The sequence below is a fragment of the Rhagoletis pomonella genome, unplaced genomic scaffold, assembly GCF_013731165.1.
Source record: "Rhagoletis pomonella isolate Grant_MI unplaced genomic scaffold, Rhpom_1.0 Rhpom_scaffold_00010, whole genome shotgun sequence".
NCBI lineage: Eukaryota > Metazoa > Arthropoda > Insecta > Diptera > Tephritidae > Rhagoletis > Rhagoletis pomonella.
In genome coordinates, this window is record NW_023458564.1 from 12,110,372 (window position 1) to 12,131,554 (window position 21,183).

Here is a 21,183-nt window from a genome sequence, read left to right on the forward strand (position 1 = left end):
TAATCAAATAAACGCACAGCCCTAGTGCTGATACAATATCAGCAACAAATAAAAAAATTGTTAATATAAAAAACGGTTGTAGTAAATTTTTTAATCAAATAGCAAATTCGATGACAAAATCAAGAAACCCTCCCGGCCTCTATGTTCGATAGTGACTATTTACCAAAACGGTTGCAACAACAATAGCTAGATGTCGTCTTTCGTTTGCTTTTCGGCTCTTGTTCCTCTTTAGGCTACCAAAATCGTATTATCCGAGGATTCTTGTAATCGTTGCTTAACTGTACAAATTTTACTTTTTATTTATTTCCTTCCTAATGCCCAGTGTAGCAAATGAAGTGCCAGTTTTCAGTTAACATCGAACAAAACGGTTGCCATCCGCAATCGTCCCATAAACCAAATTTATTAGCGGTAATTAATTCACCAAATATGACTTTCCAAAAATGAATACCTCCAATAGTTTGGTTATTTACTTTTAATAAGTTCCAAGTTTTATTTATTTTTTTCTTCACTTCATTATTATTATTAAAATAATAATATTATCAATTCATTTGTTTAGCCTAATATCTGCACTATACTAAGTTTATATAATATATAGTTTTGTGTATATAATTATGTTTTACTGATGCTGAGGTTTTTAATTGTTGTTTATTTGTTGGTTGTATTGATGCTTTGTTGTGTTTTTGTTTTATTTCAAATTTTGCAGCTTTCTTTGCTGTGAGTGTAGTTCAAAGAATTGTTATGGCTTTCAAAGCTTTGAATTCTTATTTTTTAAACAATTTGCATTTGCTTGCAATTGCTTAAATATTGCGCAGACTGCTTAAAAGTTTATTAGTATACTTTCGGCGTCTTTATGTTAAGAAAGCGAGCGAACGATTGGCTGATAAGTTCTGCTTCTTCAATTTCATTCGTAAGCATTTGAATGTTTTCTCACACATGCATAATTGAGTGAAAAAATAAATTTGTATTCGAATAATTATTGCAATAAAAAAAGGTTGTGATGAAAAAATTAGTTCTTACGAATATCTCGCATGTGCCTGCCACAAGATTTTTTATAACTTACAACCCAGTCTATAAAAATTAGAATATATATTTTTAACAAACACTCGCTTTCAAACATGTTTTGCGATGTATTTACTTATAGTTTCAGCCTCATTGCGTAAGACGTAAATTAGGCTAAATTGTACGACTCGCCAACATAGGCATTGTTGTTGTTGTTGTTGTAACAGCATACAAACTCCCCAAAGACTTTTTGGGGAGTGTTGCTGGAGTGACTACTGGGCATTGTCTACTGTCATGCTGAAAAATATAAACGACGAAAATCGTCGAAAACTATGCAGAAAACATGAAATTTTCTATACTCTCGACAAACGACTTGCCTTCGATACGACTCTCGCAATGAGGCTCTTTGTTTTCTATCTATAGTAATATTTTTAGCAGAATTGCCTTAACGGAAAGGTATTTCAAGACGATGACTTCATTTAATGCAAAAACTTAAATACGCCAGCTAATTTTATGAGTCAATCAATTTCATTTTATATTTCGGGCGTTTTTCATAATTTAAACGAATATTTCAATGCTTTCGCTTCAGTTCTCTTCTTCAAATTGTCAATAGTTAGGATGGGCGTTCCATTCCATTGTAGTTTTCAACAAAAAAAAAATGCGCATATACATACAGTACTTATGTATATTTGCGATGAAATCTTAGCGACTAGTAATAAAGTACGCCTGAGGTCCGATTATGAAAGATCTGAAATAGAAAATAAAAGATAGAACTATATAACGAACTGTATTAATACATAAATACATAGCTATCTATTTATAAACTTATCAGTTTTGTTAGTCTAATAATTATGAATTGTAATGTTTATTTTGGAGAGTTTGGCCTATACTGTAATAATTATAATCTAATGGTCACTAGGCTGGATTGTTTTAAGGATGTTAAATGATTTATTTCAATTGTATGTGGTTCTAATAAGTATTCGATTTATATCAATAATTTGTCAAAAATCATTTAAAACGGATGTACATAATTAAAGATGCCTGAGTGACCTACAATACCTAGTGCCTAAAGGTATGCTACATCCTCAATGAACTAGTATCAAACCGGATATGAAAAACATACATATACACATACCAGTGCTAAAAAGCTGTATATGAACAGATAAAATTATAGTTTAAAAAACTAAAACCTCCCTATTATAATTGCCATTCGTACTGTCATCAGGTATGTAACATGAGAATAGAAATCGCTGCATCTTTTAGGCGCATCAATATTACATAGTTACATCCCGAGTTAATAAAAGGAAGGTAATAATAAAAGGAAGGTAAAAACATGAGCAATAGAAACACTGAGATCGGTTGGATCACTGTTTGTAGTTCAAATGCAAAAGTTCGCCATAAACAACTGAAGAAATAAATTAAGAAAATTAATATTCTGCTTATACACATTTTAAGGCATTTTCCAGGTGTAAGTTATTATATTATTGTATTTAACACTGGCTGTCTTCTTAAACGCATAAACGCAAAGCATCAGTCTCATTTATTTCCAAATCATGACATATCAATATGTCCAATATGTGAAATCATACAAAATGCCAATTTTTAATATAATACTCTTTTCACCTTTAGTTAAAAAATAATAGGCTGATGCTTTGCATTAATGCGTTTAAGAAGATAGCAACAAAATAAGAATCACGATGCTTGTTTAGAAACAATACCATTAACACTATTTTTACATACGTAAAAATTAAAAGGGTCGCTCGTTTTGGCAATTTTTGAATATTTCTTTTGTTTTTATTGCTGCCTTATTATTTAATACAAACCATATAAATCCAAATTTCCAGTTTTGTGCAAAAATTATAAAAAATCGGCAAAGTTTCACCAAAATTTCAAACTTCTTAATCAGAATCTTTAGAAAAAACTTTGGTATGCAGTTTTGTAGCACGTAGGTTGGAAAACTATTCTATATGGAAGAAAAAGCGTTAATTTATCGACAAAAAAAATGTCAAAACGCAACTTGAAAGCTGCTGTTTATTTTACTAAAATTTAATGGGCTTCGATTTTTTCTAAGAGTTTCGATTTAAAATTCTGAAACTTGGCAGAATTTATTGTACTAAAAATTAATGAGCTACAATTCTTTCTAAAGATTCTGATTAAAAAATTTGAAATTTGTTGAAACCTTGCAGAATTTTTATAATTTCTGCACAAATTTTGAAATTTTTATTTGTATGCTTTTTGTTAGATAAGAAGCTATCTTTACTTTTATAAATAAAAAAAGTAATAAGCATTAAACAAATACGCCAAAATTTTACGACCCTATTATCATGTTCGACACTGTAAATATGTAGGTAAATGCAACTAAAATTTATACTCACAGCTTGGCGTGGCTTCATAGCGCCTCTGTATCTGATCGTAAGTGAATTTTACAAACGCATCATACTGCTCGGCGAGCTTCGTAGTCAGCACAGCATTGTATTTTTCACGTATCTCATCTTCTCGCTCCTTCAGCATACGTTCGCATATCAATTGCACCTGTTTAAATGTAAAAAGCGCCTTCTCCGGGTTACGCACCAAGCTCGGTGGGGTGTCTGGACGACGTGGACTTTCGGCGCCCATTTCGGAACCACTAGATTCTGAGTCCTGTTGCATACCGTCTATGGTGGACGATGAAAATTGAAGACGTTTACAGCGGTGCAGTCGTTTGATTTCATCTCGAATATCCTGAGCCATTTTATCTAATTCATAAAATTGAATACGGAGAGAAGCATTAGTTCTTTGTCTTTTTGAAAAGCCACTTTATACTTACCTGGAGAAATTTTTGACAGATTGGCCTCTGTGAATGGATTGGGCTGTGGTTCCTTAGAAATGCGGCTACCGCTGGGACTATGAATGTTTTCGTAGGAAGTGATGGCAGCTGCAGATGAGCGCAATGGTGATGATCCATTTCCTGATGAATGCCCGAGCGGATTGCAACGTCTGCGTTTCGAAGGCCGTTGATTTAACGCTTCCCAGTCTAAAGTACGTTTGAGTGTTGCACATGCCATTTTTTGTTAATAATAGCTTAGTAATAGTTGTGCCGTCTTGAATATGATGTATTATATGCTTAAAGTCACGAAACGAAAACTAAAATTAAAAAAATTTTTATGTATTTAATAATTAAAAATTTAAGCCACAAAATTTTTTTTTAAATCAATGTGTGCAATAGGCTACAGAACTGAATCAACTGATTTAGATTAAAAATGTTCACAGGTAAAGGAATACAATGAAAGCAAAATAACGCACTAAAAGGCACCGCACCTGGCAGCGTGGTTGGTTAGAGGATGCATTCGTGTGTACATATGTATACATATATATGTGCATGCGTATATACTTATGTCTCAGAATATACAGAATCGCCAGAATTCCATAGGAATTCAAAGAAATGTGGGAGAAAGTAAAATACAAGGGATGACTTAAAAACTCAAATAACGTCCACATAAATGGCAAGCTACCTGCAGAAAGGGTCAGTAATAGTCAAGAATAAGAGAACATAGCAATTCGCTCAGTGGTGGTAACAATGCTAGAAAGATCAGCACATAGACATTTACAGCAGTGATCACGAAAATTGTAGCACGACGTATTGACAACTTTTGACAATTTAATTTCCTTGCATTTAATTTTGATTATTTCCTTATAAAAATATAGTTAGTTCTACAACAAAAATCATACAAATTAAAGTTCCAAACTTTCTACAAAAATTGTAAAAATTAAACGAATTTTCACCAAAATATCAAACTTTTTTTCATTAAATAAGATGAGAGAATTTGTTTAAAAAATTAATAAATTTTTGATTTTTACTTGATCTTGTAGTGCGTTCATGTAATACCCCTTTTGACTAATACCCCTATTAAAAACAAGAAAATATATTTGTCAATACGTCACACTGCTATTTTCGTGGACATTGCTGTACATACAAAAGTACATATGTACATCTACATATGTATGTATGTATATATATTTAAGATCAAATGAAGGAACTGCTGCACACTTTTGTTTTTCTCTTGAAGCAGTTTTCCAAACTGAGCCCTTTATAATTTTGTAGCAGTTGTATTTACATTATATATCGTTGTTTAAAGTACAAAACCACGTATCAACAAAATGCAAAACCGCGTATGTTAGGTTGCATAAATTATTTTCTAGAGAAAAACACTCACATTTCAAAATATTGTTTCTCACCTACAAAATCTTGGCCTCACATACGAGGTTTTGCATTTTCTTGATACGCGGTTTTGTACTTTAAACGACGATATGTACATATGTACATGCACATAGCATATATATGTATGCTAAAAATGAACTACAGTAGCAACTCGCCTTTGTGGGCTAACTCAGACCAAACGGGTTTGTCTATACCTGCTTACCCCACAAGAATTGTGTGATGGAAACTAACACATTCTCATTTACCTTACTAACACATATACAAATTTTGCGTTGGTTAAAAAGAGACAACTAAATAATGCCATAAGTCGGAGGAAGACGGAACACAAATGTTTACATCAGATTTTTCACACTGCCCTTTAGAGTTTGATAGAAACTTGTAGGTAGCCAGTGACAGAAATCTCTATCAGTCTTGGCACTCAAATGATTTGTCAAATGATAGTCACTGTTCTTGCAGGGTAGTTATCCCTTGGCTTAGAAGGAAAATTTCAAAACATCAAGACTACGTCCCTACAAGAATTGTGTGATGGAAACTAACACATTCTCATTTATCTTACTAACACATTTGCAAATTTTGCGTTGGTTAAAAAGAGACCAATATATAAGGCCATAAGTTGGAAGAAGACGGAAGATCATATGTACACAAATGTTTACATCAGATTTTTCACACTGCCCTTTAGAATGTGATAGAAACTTGTAGGTAGCCAGTGACAGAAATCTCTATCAGCCTTGCCAGTCAAATGATTTGTCAAATGATGGTCACTGTTCTTGCAGGGGTATCTTTAATAAATTTCTATGAATACCAGATAATTTTAATTTTACGCATTTCATGTTATGTACTATGATCAAAGCTAAATCCAAAGCCACTACTTCTTTTGCTTATTTTACAAAATAGTATGTACAAAAATAATTTTCTTGTATTTCCTTTTTTACTTGTAAAACGATAACACAATGGCGGTATCATTGAGAATTGTGAGGGAATTGTCAGGTACCAAGTATTTTTTGGTATACCTACGTTGCCATTGTATCCACATAAAACAGCAAACGCACGTAACTTGCACGTTCGCCTCGGAAATTAAATGCGGCGAGTTTCAAGCAAGAACATAGTGCGTCGGCTTTATCTACTATCAATGCATATGAAAAACATATCATAATAGCCGAGCCGGTAATGACTTTGTAGAGGAACAACTAATCATTTTGATTTATCCTGTGATATTGCTTGAACCTTTGTAAAGCTCTTTTCTTCGTGTTAAACATTTCTTATAATGGAACTTATTTACTTATTTTTTGAAAAACTAAAGGGTCCTTTATAGATTTTGCGAAAAAAGGATTTTATTGTTACATTAACCGACGAAGAATTGCGTACCATTTGCCGTTTTCTCTCAAAGTGTTTACCGCTGGTAAGCCGAAATAAAGTTTGACGTTCAAAAACGAATTAATAAACTTAAAATAAAATCTGTGGAAAAGAAAGGATCATTTTATTTTTCAAAAAACCGGTGCGACAGTTATTATTTTACACCCTGTATGTAAGTACCCGTAGTGTGGTATAGACCTGCAAAATTATCGATGGTTGAACTGTTCGATAGTTTTGGGCCTCACCATTCGATAGTATCGGTACTATCTTAAGAAAAACGAGTAAAAAAGTCTAAGTTCGGGGAAAGCCGAACACTAACTACCCAGCGAACGTATTAAATATATTTTTTCACCTTGTTGTTGGCGCAGTTATTGTCCAATTTATTTTTAATTTTCATCTGTTTGGTGTTTTGCCAAGACCAACACAACTGACTGGAAATTGGTGTAGAGCGGTAACTAAGATATACATATGTAATCATAAGTGGGCGTGGCTACGCCCACTTTCCAAAAATTTACAATATTCTTACTTTTCACCTAAAAATCATTGTAAATGTCAATTTTGAGCGAATAAGCTTCAGTAGTTACTTAAATATCGCAGTTTTCTTATTTCTGAAAACTACCGTTATATGGGAGGAAGGTGTGGTTATTGTCAGATTTTGCTCATTTTCAATACAATCCGTCCTAGGCTCAAAAAAATACGCGTACCAAGTGCACAGACGGACGGACGGACGGATGGACAGACAGTCACCGCTTAATCGATTTCTTTCTTCATTCTGAGCATTCGTTTTGGCTGTTATAAAAATATCAGGTGCCAACTACTGGCTCGGGTATAAAAATATCAGGTCCCTACTACTGCACTAATTATGTTTAATAGGGTTATATTAGTAGAAAAAACATGAATGCTAGTTTTAAACACCATTTTAGTGTCCCTTATTGAAAATTACAAAATAAGTTACTTTAAACAATTCATTTAATTTCATTAGAAAGTTAGATGTATGAGATAAGGCTTTCGCAATTGTCAGCCAAAAGTGTAAAAAAGCCTTAATACGGCGACAAAAAGATAAATAGAGACAGGACATTTTACCAAGTTTTGGCTAATAATGTTTTTTTTTTTTTAATTGAATGTTTATTATCTTTTACGAAAGTATAGTTCGTTATCTAACTAAAACCATGCAAGTCCAAATTTCAAACATCTAAAAAAAATTAGAAAAATTATTTTGACGACTGTGGTTGTGGCCAGTTTAGATTTATTTCTATTATATAGGTTTTTCCTCTTCTATTATGCCAAACTCATAAAAAATTCATGATGTCGCTGCCGCGTTCAGAAAAATCATGTCGCCATCGACAAAGCGTTTTGATAATGAAGATAACAAATTGGAAGCTGTGGCTTTACGAGTCGTTTCAAGGTGTTCAGCACTTTAAAGTTTACGCCGATGGGCTTTGTGGCAGCGTCATCGGCAACTTTAAAATGAAACGACGACGCCAGCGCGTCGACAACGCCAACACAATTGTCCACAACACGGATTCCAAAGAGCATAGGAAACCATGAAGCAGTCATCTGGTCAGCGTTAGGCATTCGCCACTCTAATACTATGTTTACATATAAATAGATTATCCTCATTTTCGAGCTTAGCTCCCTAACCTGTAATTAGAAAAGGAAATAAGTCATCGTTAATCTGTAATTATAAAATAATCTAAAATTAAACCGATAACTTTTCGGTGTCCAACCGAGTTTTATCGATTATTTTTGCGAAGAGGAGAAATGCCAAATGAAAAAGTAAACAAAAATGGACGCTAGTAAGGAAAAGAGTAAAAAGTATTTTTAAACAAATATTAAGTTAAAATATATTTAAATTGCTTGATATAGCAGAAAAAAGTGATCACTGTGGCACAGATCAGAGTTTTAACTTTTCCTTGAGATATGAGAATGACACAACAAATTTTACAGCTAATAATCTGAGATTTGCATGGGTAAACGAGGTGATTAAAATACGAACTTTGATTGAGATTATATTTATAGGTAAATATACTTTAATTCAGATTATAACTATGTTTAATCCGTTATTGAATTAGTTTTAAATTTAATGAATAAATGAAATAAATAAATTTGAACTAAAATATTAAATGCATTTAGCTTTAGAATACTTAAACTTGATTTTCGGATTTTAGATTGGCCACCATCTTGATCCACTTTTTCCACCAGAACGGGCCTTTATGACCCAGTTTTACTAAGGGTTGCCGAAAACGTAAATATGTACATTCATAAATATTCGTTGAATTAAAGCGGGAAGTTTTGTATATAAAGCGTAGTGAAAAGTAATACAAAATATCACCAAAAATAACCCACCAAGCAAAACATGAGAAATAGGCAACAATCGTCAATGGCAACCAATTGGCGACTCGTCGATTTATTGACATGGTGAGAAATCGGCAACATCATTTCTTTCATGTAATTTTAGTAATATGTTTTCAATAAAAATCAAACTGATGAATTTTGCATCAACATCTAATGTATGCCAAAGATGGGATTAACCAAATTTTAAATTGTAATTTTTTAATCAAAAATAAATTAAATATTAAATAAGAAAAAATTGTCCAAACATTGCCTATAGCAATAATAAAGTGATAAGAGAACAGCTCATTCAGGTAATAAGAAAATGACTCGATCAGGCGAGTTGCCTTCGGCGGACGTTTTAGAGCGACTGATAATAAGAAATCGATACGATGGCACCTCTCTGAAGTTGGCAGGACAACTTTTTCTCAAAGCAAAAATTCCTATCGGATAATTGTCGTTAATTATCCGTAAATTATCCGTGAAAAGAATAATTTTGCCGCGGACATATTTTAAAAAATATCGCACCTTCCGTTGTTGTTTATCCGTGAAAAGAATTATCTTGCCGCGGACACATTTTAAAAAATATCCACGGAAGTTAGCAGGGCACCTTCTGAAAACCAATTAAGGAAACCAGCTAAACCCAAACTAACTATCTGATAATTTGCCGTTAATTATCCGTGAAAAGAATAATTTTGCCGCGGACATATTTTAAAAAATATCGCGTGCCCTGCTAGCTTCCGTGGACGCCATGCGCGAGAGAGGAAATGTTTGCGTCTCTCATAGACAAGCCTGAGCAGGAGGGAGTCAGCAAGTGCTTAAAGAGCCCAAACATTAGCTGTCGGAGGCGACGACATAACTGTACGTTTACAAATATATGTAACAGGGTTGTTGCGAATATTCGCATTCGGATTCGCAACCGCGGAGCTTCCACATTAATTTTAACAAAATTCCGCAAAAATCAATGCGGATCTTTTGCGAATGCGAATGCGAATATTAAAGGGACCGAAAATTACAGTTATTTTTTTCCGAAATAAAAGTACTTTCCGGATAATAAACAAACCGCTTATCCAAATTAAAAAAGTTTGGTATCCAATGAAAGAGGACTTGAATAGCTTTAAAACTGAAATATCTAAAAGAGGAAAGCCACACATTGAAAAATATTTCAATAAAAAATGGTAATTAATTACCATAGAACAAACATTGGGTCATGTATTTACATGAATTTCTTTAGTATTAAGTTATAAAAATATATAAATAGAGGTGGTAACCTTCATTCGTTATTTCTGTTTAAAAGCTATTTCAGTCCTCTTTCATATGATACCAAATTTGTTTAATTTGGATAAGCGGTTTCTTTATTATTCGGATAGGACGTTTATTTCTTAATAAAAAATATTAGGCCAAATTTAACTCGGAAAAAAAATAACTGTTATTTTCGGTCCCTGGAATATTGTGCAAGTGCACAGACGTATATCTAACCAGTCACAGAAGAAATCATTAAAATTGAGTTACAAAAACTAAAATAGAGAAACGCTGATGACGTGACAAATTCCGAAACAACCAAAGGAATGAGAATGAAGAATTCCTTCGAAAAAAACGGTGTTTAAACAACGATTGTGCCATGATGCTAGATTGTGAAGATGAAAGTCAGGAGGATACATCCGACATTTGCAGCCCCGATGAAATTCTCAAAAAGTAATTATTGCACCGCAATAAAAAATAAATAAATATAACTGAAAGTCCTCTCCTGCAGTGTCAATCGAAAAAAATGTACAATTTTGTCAAGTCTCCAGTTTTTCAAGTTTGTCGCCTCGAGCGAGTAGTTGTATAATGGCGCAGGTTTGATTTACGACCCTTCAAAAAGTATTTATTAAGTACAATCTTCCAATTTTTAAATTCAAGTACCAAAAAACGTTCAGTCTTATTATGAGTTTAATTTTCCCCGAACCGGTTGACTTTTCACTTTTGGTTTTCATGTACATAAATACATATTTTCTATGGGCGGAATACAAATTTTCGGGTGAATTTTTTTTTCGGGAAAAAATCAGGATAAGGCAGATTATTAAAAATTATTAACCTTTCCATTTTTTATTTACCTAAATCACCTAATTTACCCTCCTAAATTATTTCTTAAAAATACATGACATCCGCATTCGCATCCGCATCCGCGGATGTTAGCTTTTAAACATCCGCATCCGCATTCGCATCCGCGGATGTCTAAAATTCCACATTCGCAACATCCCTAGTACATACCAACGTCTGAGCACACCCAGCGGCGCAAATCCACAATACATAATCGAATACTCCTCGAAGGAGGTATATCGGAATGAAACGTTTACAATTCAGATTACTTTTCTATAAGCATGGCCGCTTTATGGTTAGCGTACTTTACATACAGGTTTTGTTTGTAATCGGAAAGTATGATGTGACCGAATACCTTCGGGCGTTCATTAAAAAACGTATTCGTTCGTAAATTGTAACGCACACTGTGGGCAGAGTGCCTACAGTGCGCATTACAATTTTAAATTGGGTCAGCGGTGTTTTAATCACGCAATGCATATTGTGGATGGAGCCCATTTAGCAGTTCGCCGCTGGGTAGTTTTAAAGCCAGTGAGAAAAATTTACTCGCTCTATAAATAGAAGTTAGTTCACTCTATGAATAGAAGGCGTATGCTGGATTTCCACTATGCATTAAATGGCAAAAATGACAAATGACGAAGTCGGGCATTAAAAAATAATCGTGTCATTACATTAAAACAATAGTCACTAAGTTCATTTCCACATGGCATTATTTTAAATGGCATACATTTTTTGTCATTTCAATGCCTAGTGGAAATCCAGCATTAGAATCATGCCAGAAACCGAAGGTTGCTAAACTTAATACTAATTTGTATTGAATAGATAACTTTTTATCATTTTGAACTTAGTGTACAAATTGTTTTTTTGTTTCTAAAAATGGAGGTTCTTTGTATTCTTTAAGTTTCAGAGCAAAGCGTAGTTTTTGAGATAAATCTTTATAGCTGGCATGAAACCGAAGTATATACCTATCTGTATTTTAATTTTTTTTAGTTTTACCTAAATAGCTTAACTAACGGCAGAGATATTCAATGTACAATTTTTTTTGGTTCGAAATATTACGCATTTTCATTAGTTTTTGTTATAAATCCCATTAAACTAATCATATTTTTCTTGCCAGATACCAACAGGGTTGCTTAAGTAGGTAAAAGGAAATTTTACACGAGTTGAGCATTCTTTTGCCGCTCGTTTGCAAGGAAACGAAGCTAATATGACATTTTCAAGTGTTTAGGACTTACCGTTGAATTTTCAGATTTATTGTAGTTTTCTTCCGTATAACGAATAAGTACAATATATTTGTATGCGTAGGAACAAAAATTTCTAAAAAATCTACGATACTTTTAATACACTTTAACTTTTCACATAAGTATACTAAAATTTAAGGGACTATTGTCGTATTTGTATGTCGTAAACTTTAAAAGCATAAATAGATGCTTAAAGAACTTAATACCAGGGATGTTGCGGATGTGGAATTTTAGACATCCGCGGATGCGAATGCGGATGCGAATATCTAACAGCTAACATCCGCGGATGCGAATGCGAATGCGGATGTCAAGTATTTTTAAAAAACAATTAGAATCTAGCATAATGGCGAGATCGTTGTTTAAACAGCGCTTACAAGCCAAACCAGATACATATGTCATGTTGTTTCAGAATTTGGAGAACCTGTAACTTTAGAGCACTTTTCGATTTTAGTTTTTGTAATTCATTTGTAATACTTTCTTCTGCGACTGCTGTGAAAAATTTGTGCTTATAGCGAGCTAAATAGATGGATATGGAAAATAGATTATTATTTTTGAACTAAATTCTGTTTTCAAAGTCGTGGCTGCCAGCCGAATCGGATCAGAATATTGTTATTTTTTTTTAAGCACCCCGTTTTCTTATAATCATTTGAATAACAGATAGTTTCGTAATTCTTATCTAATTAAAGGTCAGACCTATAGCTTTTTAATTATTTGAGCATCGATTCTCTTTGCAGCTAGACGTTGATCATTTCTACTGGAAATCCCTATTGAAGGAGCTAAAAGCTTAAAAGCTAACTCGGACTTAATCCTGTGCAGTTAATTCCCGAGTTGATCCAGATCAACGCTGCCGTCTGTTTATGCTTTTACTCTTTGACTTTAAATAGCAAAAAAGAGACAGTTTACCACAGAAGTTTTTAGCCAAGGATCCAATGCATATCCCTATGAAAAAAATATTATCCAACAAGTAAACAAAACTACTGTTTTTTAAATTTTGCTAAAAATAAATTCCCCAAAGAGCCCCATTTGAAATTATTCAAACGAATAAATGTAATAGGTGGCATACGCGGTACGTCCGACTCGCGAATCATTTGTGTACGTGTTGACTCGCCTTCGACTACACACAGTTGAATCATTCAGAGTCATGCCCGGAGTCATGTTGGTGTAACTAACACATATTTATTTTCACAAACACATCCACTCACGAGTCAGACGCACCGTGTATGCCGCCTATAACATCAAAAGCAAATCACGAAAATTTTGTTAAGAATTACAGTGTACACTTTCTTCTTTTGTGTAGTTTTTTTTTAAGATTGGTCCAAAAAAATCATAATAAAGAAAGAACCCAAAGTAGATATTTAAAGCACAGAAAAAATATATTATTAAAAGGACTATGTTCTCTTTGACGTACGTCAAAGGTCAAGTAGAAGTGAGAACTTTTATGGCTGCCCATTGATAGCTCGCTTATATAGCTTAAGAAATAATATTTTAAAGACATTTTTATCAAAGTTGATACATATGACATTTGACCAGTTTTGTTACACAAATACTCCTACGACCACAGGCAAAAATATTGGCTACAATGTGTAATTTTTTTTGCCATACATACGTTTTATCGGTCCACTTGCAAAATATTCGCATTCGCAAAAGCTCCGCATTGATTATTGCGAATGCGAAAGCGAATGCGAATGTTAAAATTAATGCGGAAGCTCCGCAGTTGCGAATGCGAATGCGAATATTCGCAACAACCCTGCTTAAAACCACAACCAACTATTTTTTAACACCTGGAAAATTCGTAATATGTCTTTGATGGTACTTTGCAAACCCCTAATATATTTTTTAGGCGTTTAACGTTTACGACATACAACAATACGACACTTACGACACCGTTGTGAATATACCATATAAAACTGTATAATTAAAGGAATTTAGAACTATTGAAAAAAAAGAGTTTGCAATTAGTACAAAATTTAATTGATTTTTTTGTTCCAAAATGTCATGTCCGACACTGTATGTGAATTTACTTAAGAACGAAATTTAACGGCATAAAGCTTGGCTTGAGCTAGTTTCTACAAGGCAATTCGAAAATTGCACATTTTATGAACAAATTCAATAATTAGGCGTCTGGATATTTTTCGCTATAGGTAACTGCAAAAACATTATTTCGGGGCAACCGTTTCGGCACAATGATCAACAATATACGCCCATGGCCAAAATAATAGACCAGTTTTGGCTATATATATTTTGTTTATTTAATATTAATTATTTTTTGTAAAAGTATAAAAGTATATATTTCAAACTTTCTCCTAAAATTATAAAAATTCTCCAAAATTGCAACTAAATTTTAAATTTTTTTTTGAGTTATCGATACTGAATGGAAGATCGATCTATTCCGCCAGGCAGTTCGAAAACGCCCTACTTCCGAATTTGACTGAACTCGCCATATTTTAGAATTTATTGAAAAACACCCTATCTCAGAATTTGGTTGAAGAACGCCATTTCTCAGAGTTCGCCAAAAACGCCCTATATCAAACGAAAATACACTAAAAATGTGCTGATAGGGCGTTTTTGAAACGAATTCTGAGGTAGAGCGTTTTTCAATTAAATTCTAAAATGGGGCTTTCTTTAACCAAATTCTGAAATAGGGCGATGTTGAAACATTTTCTGAGAGGGCGTTTTCGAACTGGCGGCCGAGATAGGTCGATCTTACACTCAGCCATCGATATGCAGTTTTATAGCCCATTATAGTCAAGCATAATAAACTGCGAGTTTTAAGTTGCTAGGAAATGCTTTAATTTTGATAGATTTTTATTCTAACTGTACGCTTTTTTTCATACAAAAAAATTGTCGAACATACTTTGTATGGAAGGCATGGCGTGAAAAAAATGGCCAGCACCAACTCGATTTTTTAGCAACTTAAAACTTACACATCAAGGCGCACGCCACAAATCGGAGGAGAAGCTCGGCCGAACACTAACATATGTGTAAGCGCCAATCTTTTATTATTATTATATTAAAAATTACACTTTTTATCATAGTAAAATTTAATGGGCTATAAAACTGCATACTCAAAAAGAAATTATACAAAAAAGTTGAGAATTTAGATGCAAGCAACTTTGCAGAATTTTAATAATTTTTGCACAAAGTTTGAAATATGAATTTATATGGTTTTTGTTAGATAATGAGCTGCACTTTTATAAAAAAAAAGTAATAATTAATATAGGACCAGACAAGTACCTAATTCTGGAAAACGTAATTAAACATATCGCACACCGTCTTCAAAAGTCACAGCTCAAAACTTAGTACTTTTGAAATTAAGCACTAAAAATGTACACAGAGCTTTTATTTACCTTTTAGCAAAAGCTGGAGCAAATTTTTGTTGTAATTAAAAAAAAAACATAAGGTAAAGTCGCCCTTGCCCTTATAATTATCATGTGCTAAGGAATAGTTTTTCGCGTTTTCTGACAAACGTATTATTTTGAGTTGTGACTTTTTTGAAGACGGTGTGCGATATTTCTACTTAACACACCTTGGGAGTGATATGATAACCTACAGAAAGGAAAGAGTTTCACCAATGCTAATTTGCTGATATAAGAAATCTCCGAAGGGCATCTATGCATTCATAAACCATACGTAAAGCAATTAACACAGTGAAGGAGGGTTTTTTTTCTGTTTTTGAATAAGATATTAGTATTTTCTATTTGACCTTTTCCCACAATTTTAGCCAGAGATGGATTTTCAAAAAACTAATGCCAGCAGAACGTTGAAATCCTTATAAATCCAATAAAGTCGTAGCCATCGCGTTTTCCTGTATTGCCTACATCACTGTTTTTTAATATAAGATAGACTATTTATATTTACATATTTAAAAATAAATATTTAAATTTACTTGTAAGGAAATGTACTTTAATCGCACCCAATGCTCCATATGGAATTCTATTTATTCCAATGGATTGGTGATACGTTTTGTTAATTTACGCTCTTTCGTCGTATACTTCTACATCTACAAACGCGTATCACATTATTGGAATTGCGATGGTTGCACAAATAAGGTTTTCCAATGTTGAAAACCTAACCACACCAAATGAACATACTTATATGTATACATATGTATACATAGTACATACTTAATGTATGCATGTAGATACGACTGCAATAGATCGTAGATATACGCCAATAAATTAGAAAAGAACACATTTATTGAAAATATAAATGCACTTGCTTATAGAAGGGGCTTAATATAAATTTTTTCTTACCAGTACACAACCAATACTTTTTAATTCGTCGTTCTCAACCTTTTCGTTTTCCTTTCTTCAGATTACTTTATTTGCACAATTTGACTGACTTGGAAAGTCGATTATTTTTCTTTTGTTGAACATACAATTCAAAGGCAACTTTAAAGCACAGTGAATTTATATTGAAAGTTTCTTCTTTTAGAAATTTTACACTTTTCTTCGAGTATCAAATATAATTTTTATATTGAAATTTCCGAAATTTTGTAAAATTCTTAGCACAATGAAAGTTGGTGACGATATCTGACGACTAATTTCGATAAGCTTCAGAAGAAAAATGAACGAAGTAATCACTTTCGATAATGCAAGGTTGCATTGGGTTAATATTTTATACCATGTTTGCACACCACGCATTTGTTACGTACCATGATTTAATAATAGTTGCGTTCCCGAACTTTTCTGGATTAAAACCTGAAAACTGTCAAAAAGCAAAATAAGCCAGTGAACCGAGCACGGGAACGCTTTCTGGTAAATTCCTGTAAATTCTTGCGAGTTAGGGAACGCAACTAATACAAGGTTAGATAATTATTGACAGTCGCGGTTTGACACTCCCTCACAAAAGATTGCTTTTACGAAGGACGAAGAAAGGGGAGAATGAAATCTCTTGGTGCGAAAATGGTAGTAGAAAAGTACGCAAAGTAAGCAATTAGTAGTGAAATTCCTTTTGTAAATTCGAATGTATTTGCAGGAAATCTGGCATTTTAAACGAAATATTGACAGTAATATTGATATATCTACGTGAATTACGTAATTTATGTGCTACTTAGCTGAACAAAAACTGCTCAAAATTAAAATAAAACTGCTATGAGATTGATGTAACCATCCAATTTAAAAACAATTTATGTTTTTATCAGTTAAATATGTTTCATATGTATATACAAATATATTATATTGCACAAAAGCTTATCTTCTATTTCACAACAAAGCTACACTTTTCCAAGTAAATTTGTGAAGAAGCAACACGGTGCCACTGCTAACCGACCGTCTGCACGTGCTGGAAAATCCGGAAAAAAACCGCACGTGTAGACCGCAAAAAGTACGAAGCATGCTCTTTCGAGCGGTATGCGAGCTTTCGCTCGCTTTCAACTGTCATTTTTGTTGTTTGACAGCTATGTTCTCATTTCGCAGAATTCTTCAGAGTAGCAACATCGTTTATTTTGGAGGCAAATACAAATTTAGAGGCAACCATTTTTCACTTGAAAATAGTATACATCTCTTTATGCAGATTTTCTAATTTTCTCAAACTTTTAAGAGCCTGCAAGGCTTGAACCTTCTTGTTTGGCGACATTTTACAAATGAAAAAGTATGCTGTCAAATGCCCAGTCAACAAAACTCTATCTCGCTTGCGAGAGAAGAAAGCAGAACGCAAGCGAGATTTTCAAGCATGTGAAGACGGCCGGTAAGGGAGCGGTGCGAGAGAGACAACTGTCAGTTTATCGAACCTTGTATAAGCTCTGATCAAATACTTTTCGTGAAAAATCCTGTAAAACAGTCAAACAGCAAAATTACTCTCTGAAGTGAGAGTAAAAAGTGAGTAACAACAAAAAGTACGGGAACAAAAAAAAACATTTTTCCTGTAAAAACGTCAACCAAAGATCGCTTGACACTTTTCATGATTTTACCAGAAGAAAAAGTTCGGGTAAAATCTTGCAACTTCATTCTCTACACAACTCTCCAAAAATCGCTCTCATTTACAGGATTTTGGAGGAATTTGGAGTACGGGATCATTTTTCCTGTAACTTCCTGCAAGTTCGTGTAAAAGCCTGTAAGTTCATGGAGTACTGGATCAGAGCTATTATTGAATCATGGTTACATACCTTAAGCTGCCTTTACATGAGGCGTTTTTTTGACAGGCGACAGACGATTTTTTGACTATGACTCACAACATATCTTCGCACGCCCCCTAAGCCCCACTCAACTGACCCCCTCTCCCTCACCTCGAGAGGCACAAATGCTCTCTGGATCTCCCATTAGTTGAGCTTGACGACAACGATTGAGGGACAAGCCGATTTAAGCAGGGATATGTAAGCCGCTACAACAACAATAATAACAACAAGAAACATAGTTTTCAATGCAATTGTTGATACGAAATATTAATTTCTCTGTTTTTAGTATATTAATTTAGTGGTCAAAGCATTCGCTACTAAGCGTTCATTGTAGCAAGCAATAGTATTACTCGCAGTGCTGTCAAAACGAGGCAAAAGCAAATGCAGCCCAAAAGTTCCATGTAGATGGGCCTTTAAGGGGTGGATAATGTGGTCTTGTGAGCTCCAACCACCTTTTCACTAACCCACTTAACCCCACTTAACCCCACTCACCACTAACCTCAACTAACGAGAGACCCAGGACGTGCGCGACTCCAACTGGGTTTGTTCATAGGGACAAGGGCGTTAGCTGGATGGGGTTTTGGGGCATGCGAGAAGGTTGCGGCTTGCGGCTTGCAGCGTTTTGAAGGCGTCAAAGAAGAAGAAGAAAGGTGTCACAGCAATAAAGGCAAAGAAAAAAAAACGTGTAATGTAGTTACAAAAACTAATAAAAACGTTCGTAATAATAGTATTTTGTACGATTTGGGCACGCCGAGTGCGAAAATACACGAAATAAAGGGAAAATTGAGTGAATTGTACATCGGAAATCGACGCGAAAAAATCGCTCAAGTGTGCGCACGTTTGCGGATTCGAAGTTAACAGCCGAATTCGCAACGTATTCGCAACGATGGAATCGCGCTAATGTGCGCTTCGCTTCATGCTATAGCATTTAGCAAATGTACATTTACGCGAGTTCGAAATCGAATGCTTTTGACAAACAGCCGTGTTCCAGTCTCTTATTTAGATGGGTATATATTACGATCAATTCTCACGCAGAAGATAATGTGCAAAAACCCTACTGGAAAGGAAAAAATAAATTTTAAACCAAAAATTCAATACAAAAACTTGAATTGTTTTAACCATAACCGAACATTTGTTTGTGTATATATTCATTTGTCGGTGCTGTCAATTAAAATTTCCTCACTTAATTAGAAAACAAACCAAACAAAGTTGATCACAAATTGATCCAGATTTCTATCAGCATCAAATCGATGTTGAATTTGCTTAACTTTACTTTATCCAAATATGTAATGCAAAATAAAAGAAATCTCGATCGGCGATCACTGAAACGCAGCTAGCAACTGTATACTCGAAAAAGCAATGTGGCCACTTTTTCTCTTTAAACCATGTTTGAATCGTGGAAATTTTGGAAGATCACAGGGTTGCTTTTAGCATTTAGATTCTTAATGCAAAAATGGAGTTGCATTTAGGTGACGAATTTTGTATGGATAAATGTACATTTAGAGTAGCATTTAGAGCTAAATGCGCTAAATGTGCTTTTACGCGTAAGCAAAAACAGCCTATTAGGGCCGGTTGTTCAATGTCTGGTTATCACTAATCTGCGGTTAAACATCTTTATCGACGTGTTCGACTCCATGCATACAACATGGAGTCGGTAACGTCGATAACTATGTTTAACCGCAGATTAGAGTTAACCAGACATTGAGTAACCGGCCCTTAAACTTATAGCTTGCTTATTCGCAACTCACTTCTCCGCTCACTTTACTTGTAGCTTGCTGACTTGTAACTCGTCACTAACTCAACTCCGCTGTGTCGTGGCTCTTATATACCTGCGCTCGCACTTATGGCAACTCTAGAACGTTCTGAAGTTTATCGCTCATTTTCTTTCTCTCGCTGTTCGCAGTGTTCATCCAACTTGACGTTTCTCTTTGTGGAACATCTACGTCATCCCTCGAACATTCTGCCTATTTCTCGTAGTTCGCTTCGCGTTGCCGCAGTATTCGCCACAATACATATATATATATATATGTATATATGTATAAATTCGCCTTGAACATGTGATTAATTTAATGGGCTTTACATACAAAAACCAATGGAATAAGTACTTTTGAGAGTTACTCGCGTATTCTTCTTCTTCTTATTTGGCACCACAACCGTTTGTTGGTTTGGGCCGAGACCAAAGAGCTTCTCCAATTGCCTATCTCTTGTGCGTATTTGCGCGAGTTGCTCACCCCGAGTAACAGACACAACACTTGATCCTTCCATTTTGTTCGTGGGCGCCCTTGCTTTCGCTGTCCACCCATGGGTGCGGAGTCGAAGGATCTTTTCACCGGGGCGTCGTCATCCATGCGTACAACATGTCCAAGCCAGCGCAATCGCTGTATATTTATGCGCCAACTATGTCCATGTCGTTAAAGAGCTCATACAGTTCGTCAGTCCACCTTCTCCGATACCCGTCGTCCACGAAAACAGGGCCGTAGATCTTGCGTAGAATAGTTCTCTCGAAAGCCCCCAAAGCCTTCTCATCTTTGTTCGACATCGTCCAAATTTCTGCGCTATATAGAACAACGGACACGAATAGAGACTTGTAAATCATAATTTTTGGTTGTAGAGAACTTTTTAATTTCCTACCGAGCCCAAAGTAGCATCTGTTGGCAAGTGTTATTCTTCCTTATATATATTTATTTAAAATTAGAATAATTCACAATAGCGCAGTTTTTCCGCTTCAATTCGCGTGTTTTTTTACCGACATTGCTGAACTCGGATAAATATCCGAGTTTATCTTGTTACATCGCATATGCGAGCGTTCTTTTGTATCTCGGTTGCAAAAGAATGCGTCAAACTGCACGGCTTGCGCTTGGATTGGG

The 21,183-nt window shown here is 34.5% G+C and overlaps 1 protein-coding gene across 1 annotated transcript; it reads right to left on the bottom strand.

The window, feature by feature from the left end:
• Positions 1-1,505: 1,505 nt before the first annotated feature.
• Positions 1,506-16,760, bottom strand: LOC118746050 (akirin-like). Its single transcript, XM_036479781.1, has 4 exons — positions 16,455-16,760; positions 3,806-4,122; positions 3,375-3,734; positions 1,506-1,747 (listed from the first exon to the last, which is right to left on the bottom strand). Exons 2-4 carry the CDS (start codon positions 4,041-4,043, stop codon positions 1,737-1,739), a joined length of 609 nt encoding a protein of 202 aa, XP_036335674.1. The 5' UTR covers positions 4,044-4,122; positions 16,455-16,760; the 3' UTR covers positions 1,506-1,736.
• Between the last annotated feature and the right edge of the window lie 4,423 nt (positions 16,761-21,183).

Excerpts from the sequence above, each read along its gene's own strand:
- LOC118746050 (XM_036479781.1), bottom strand. The coding sequence starts at position 4,043 with ATGGCATGTGCAACACTCAAACGTACTTTAGACTGGGAAGCGTTAAAT. Across the intron at positions 3,735-3,805 it reads TCTGTCAAAAATTTCTCCAG|ATAAAATGGCTCAGGATATT; the intron begins GTAAGTATAAAG and ends TTTATGAATTAG.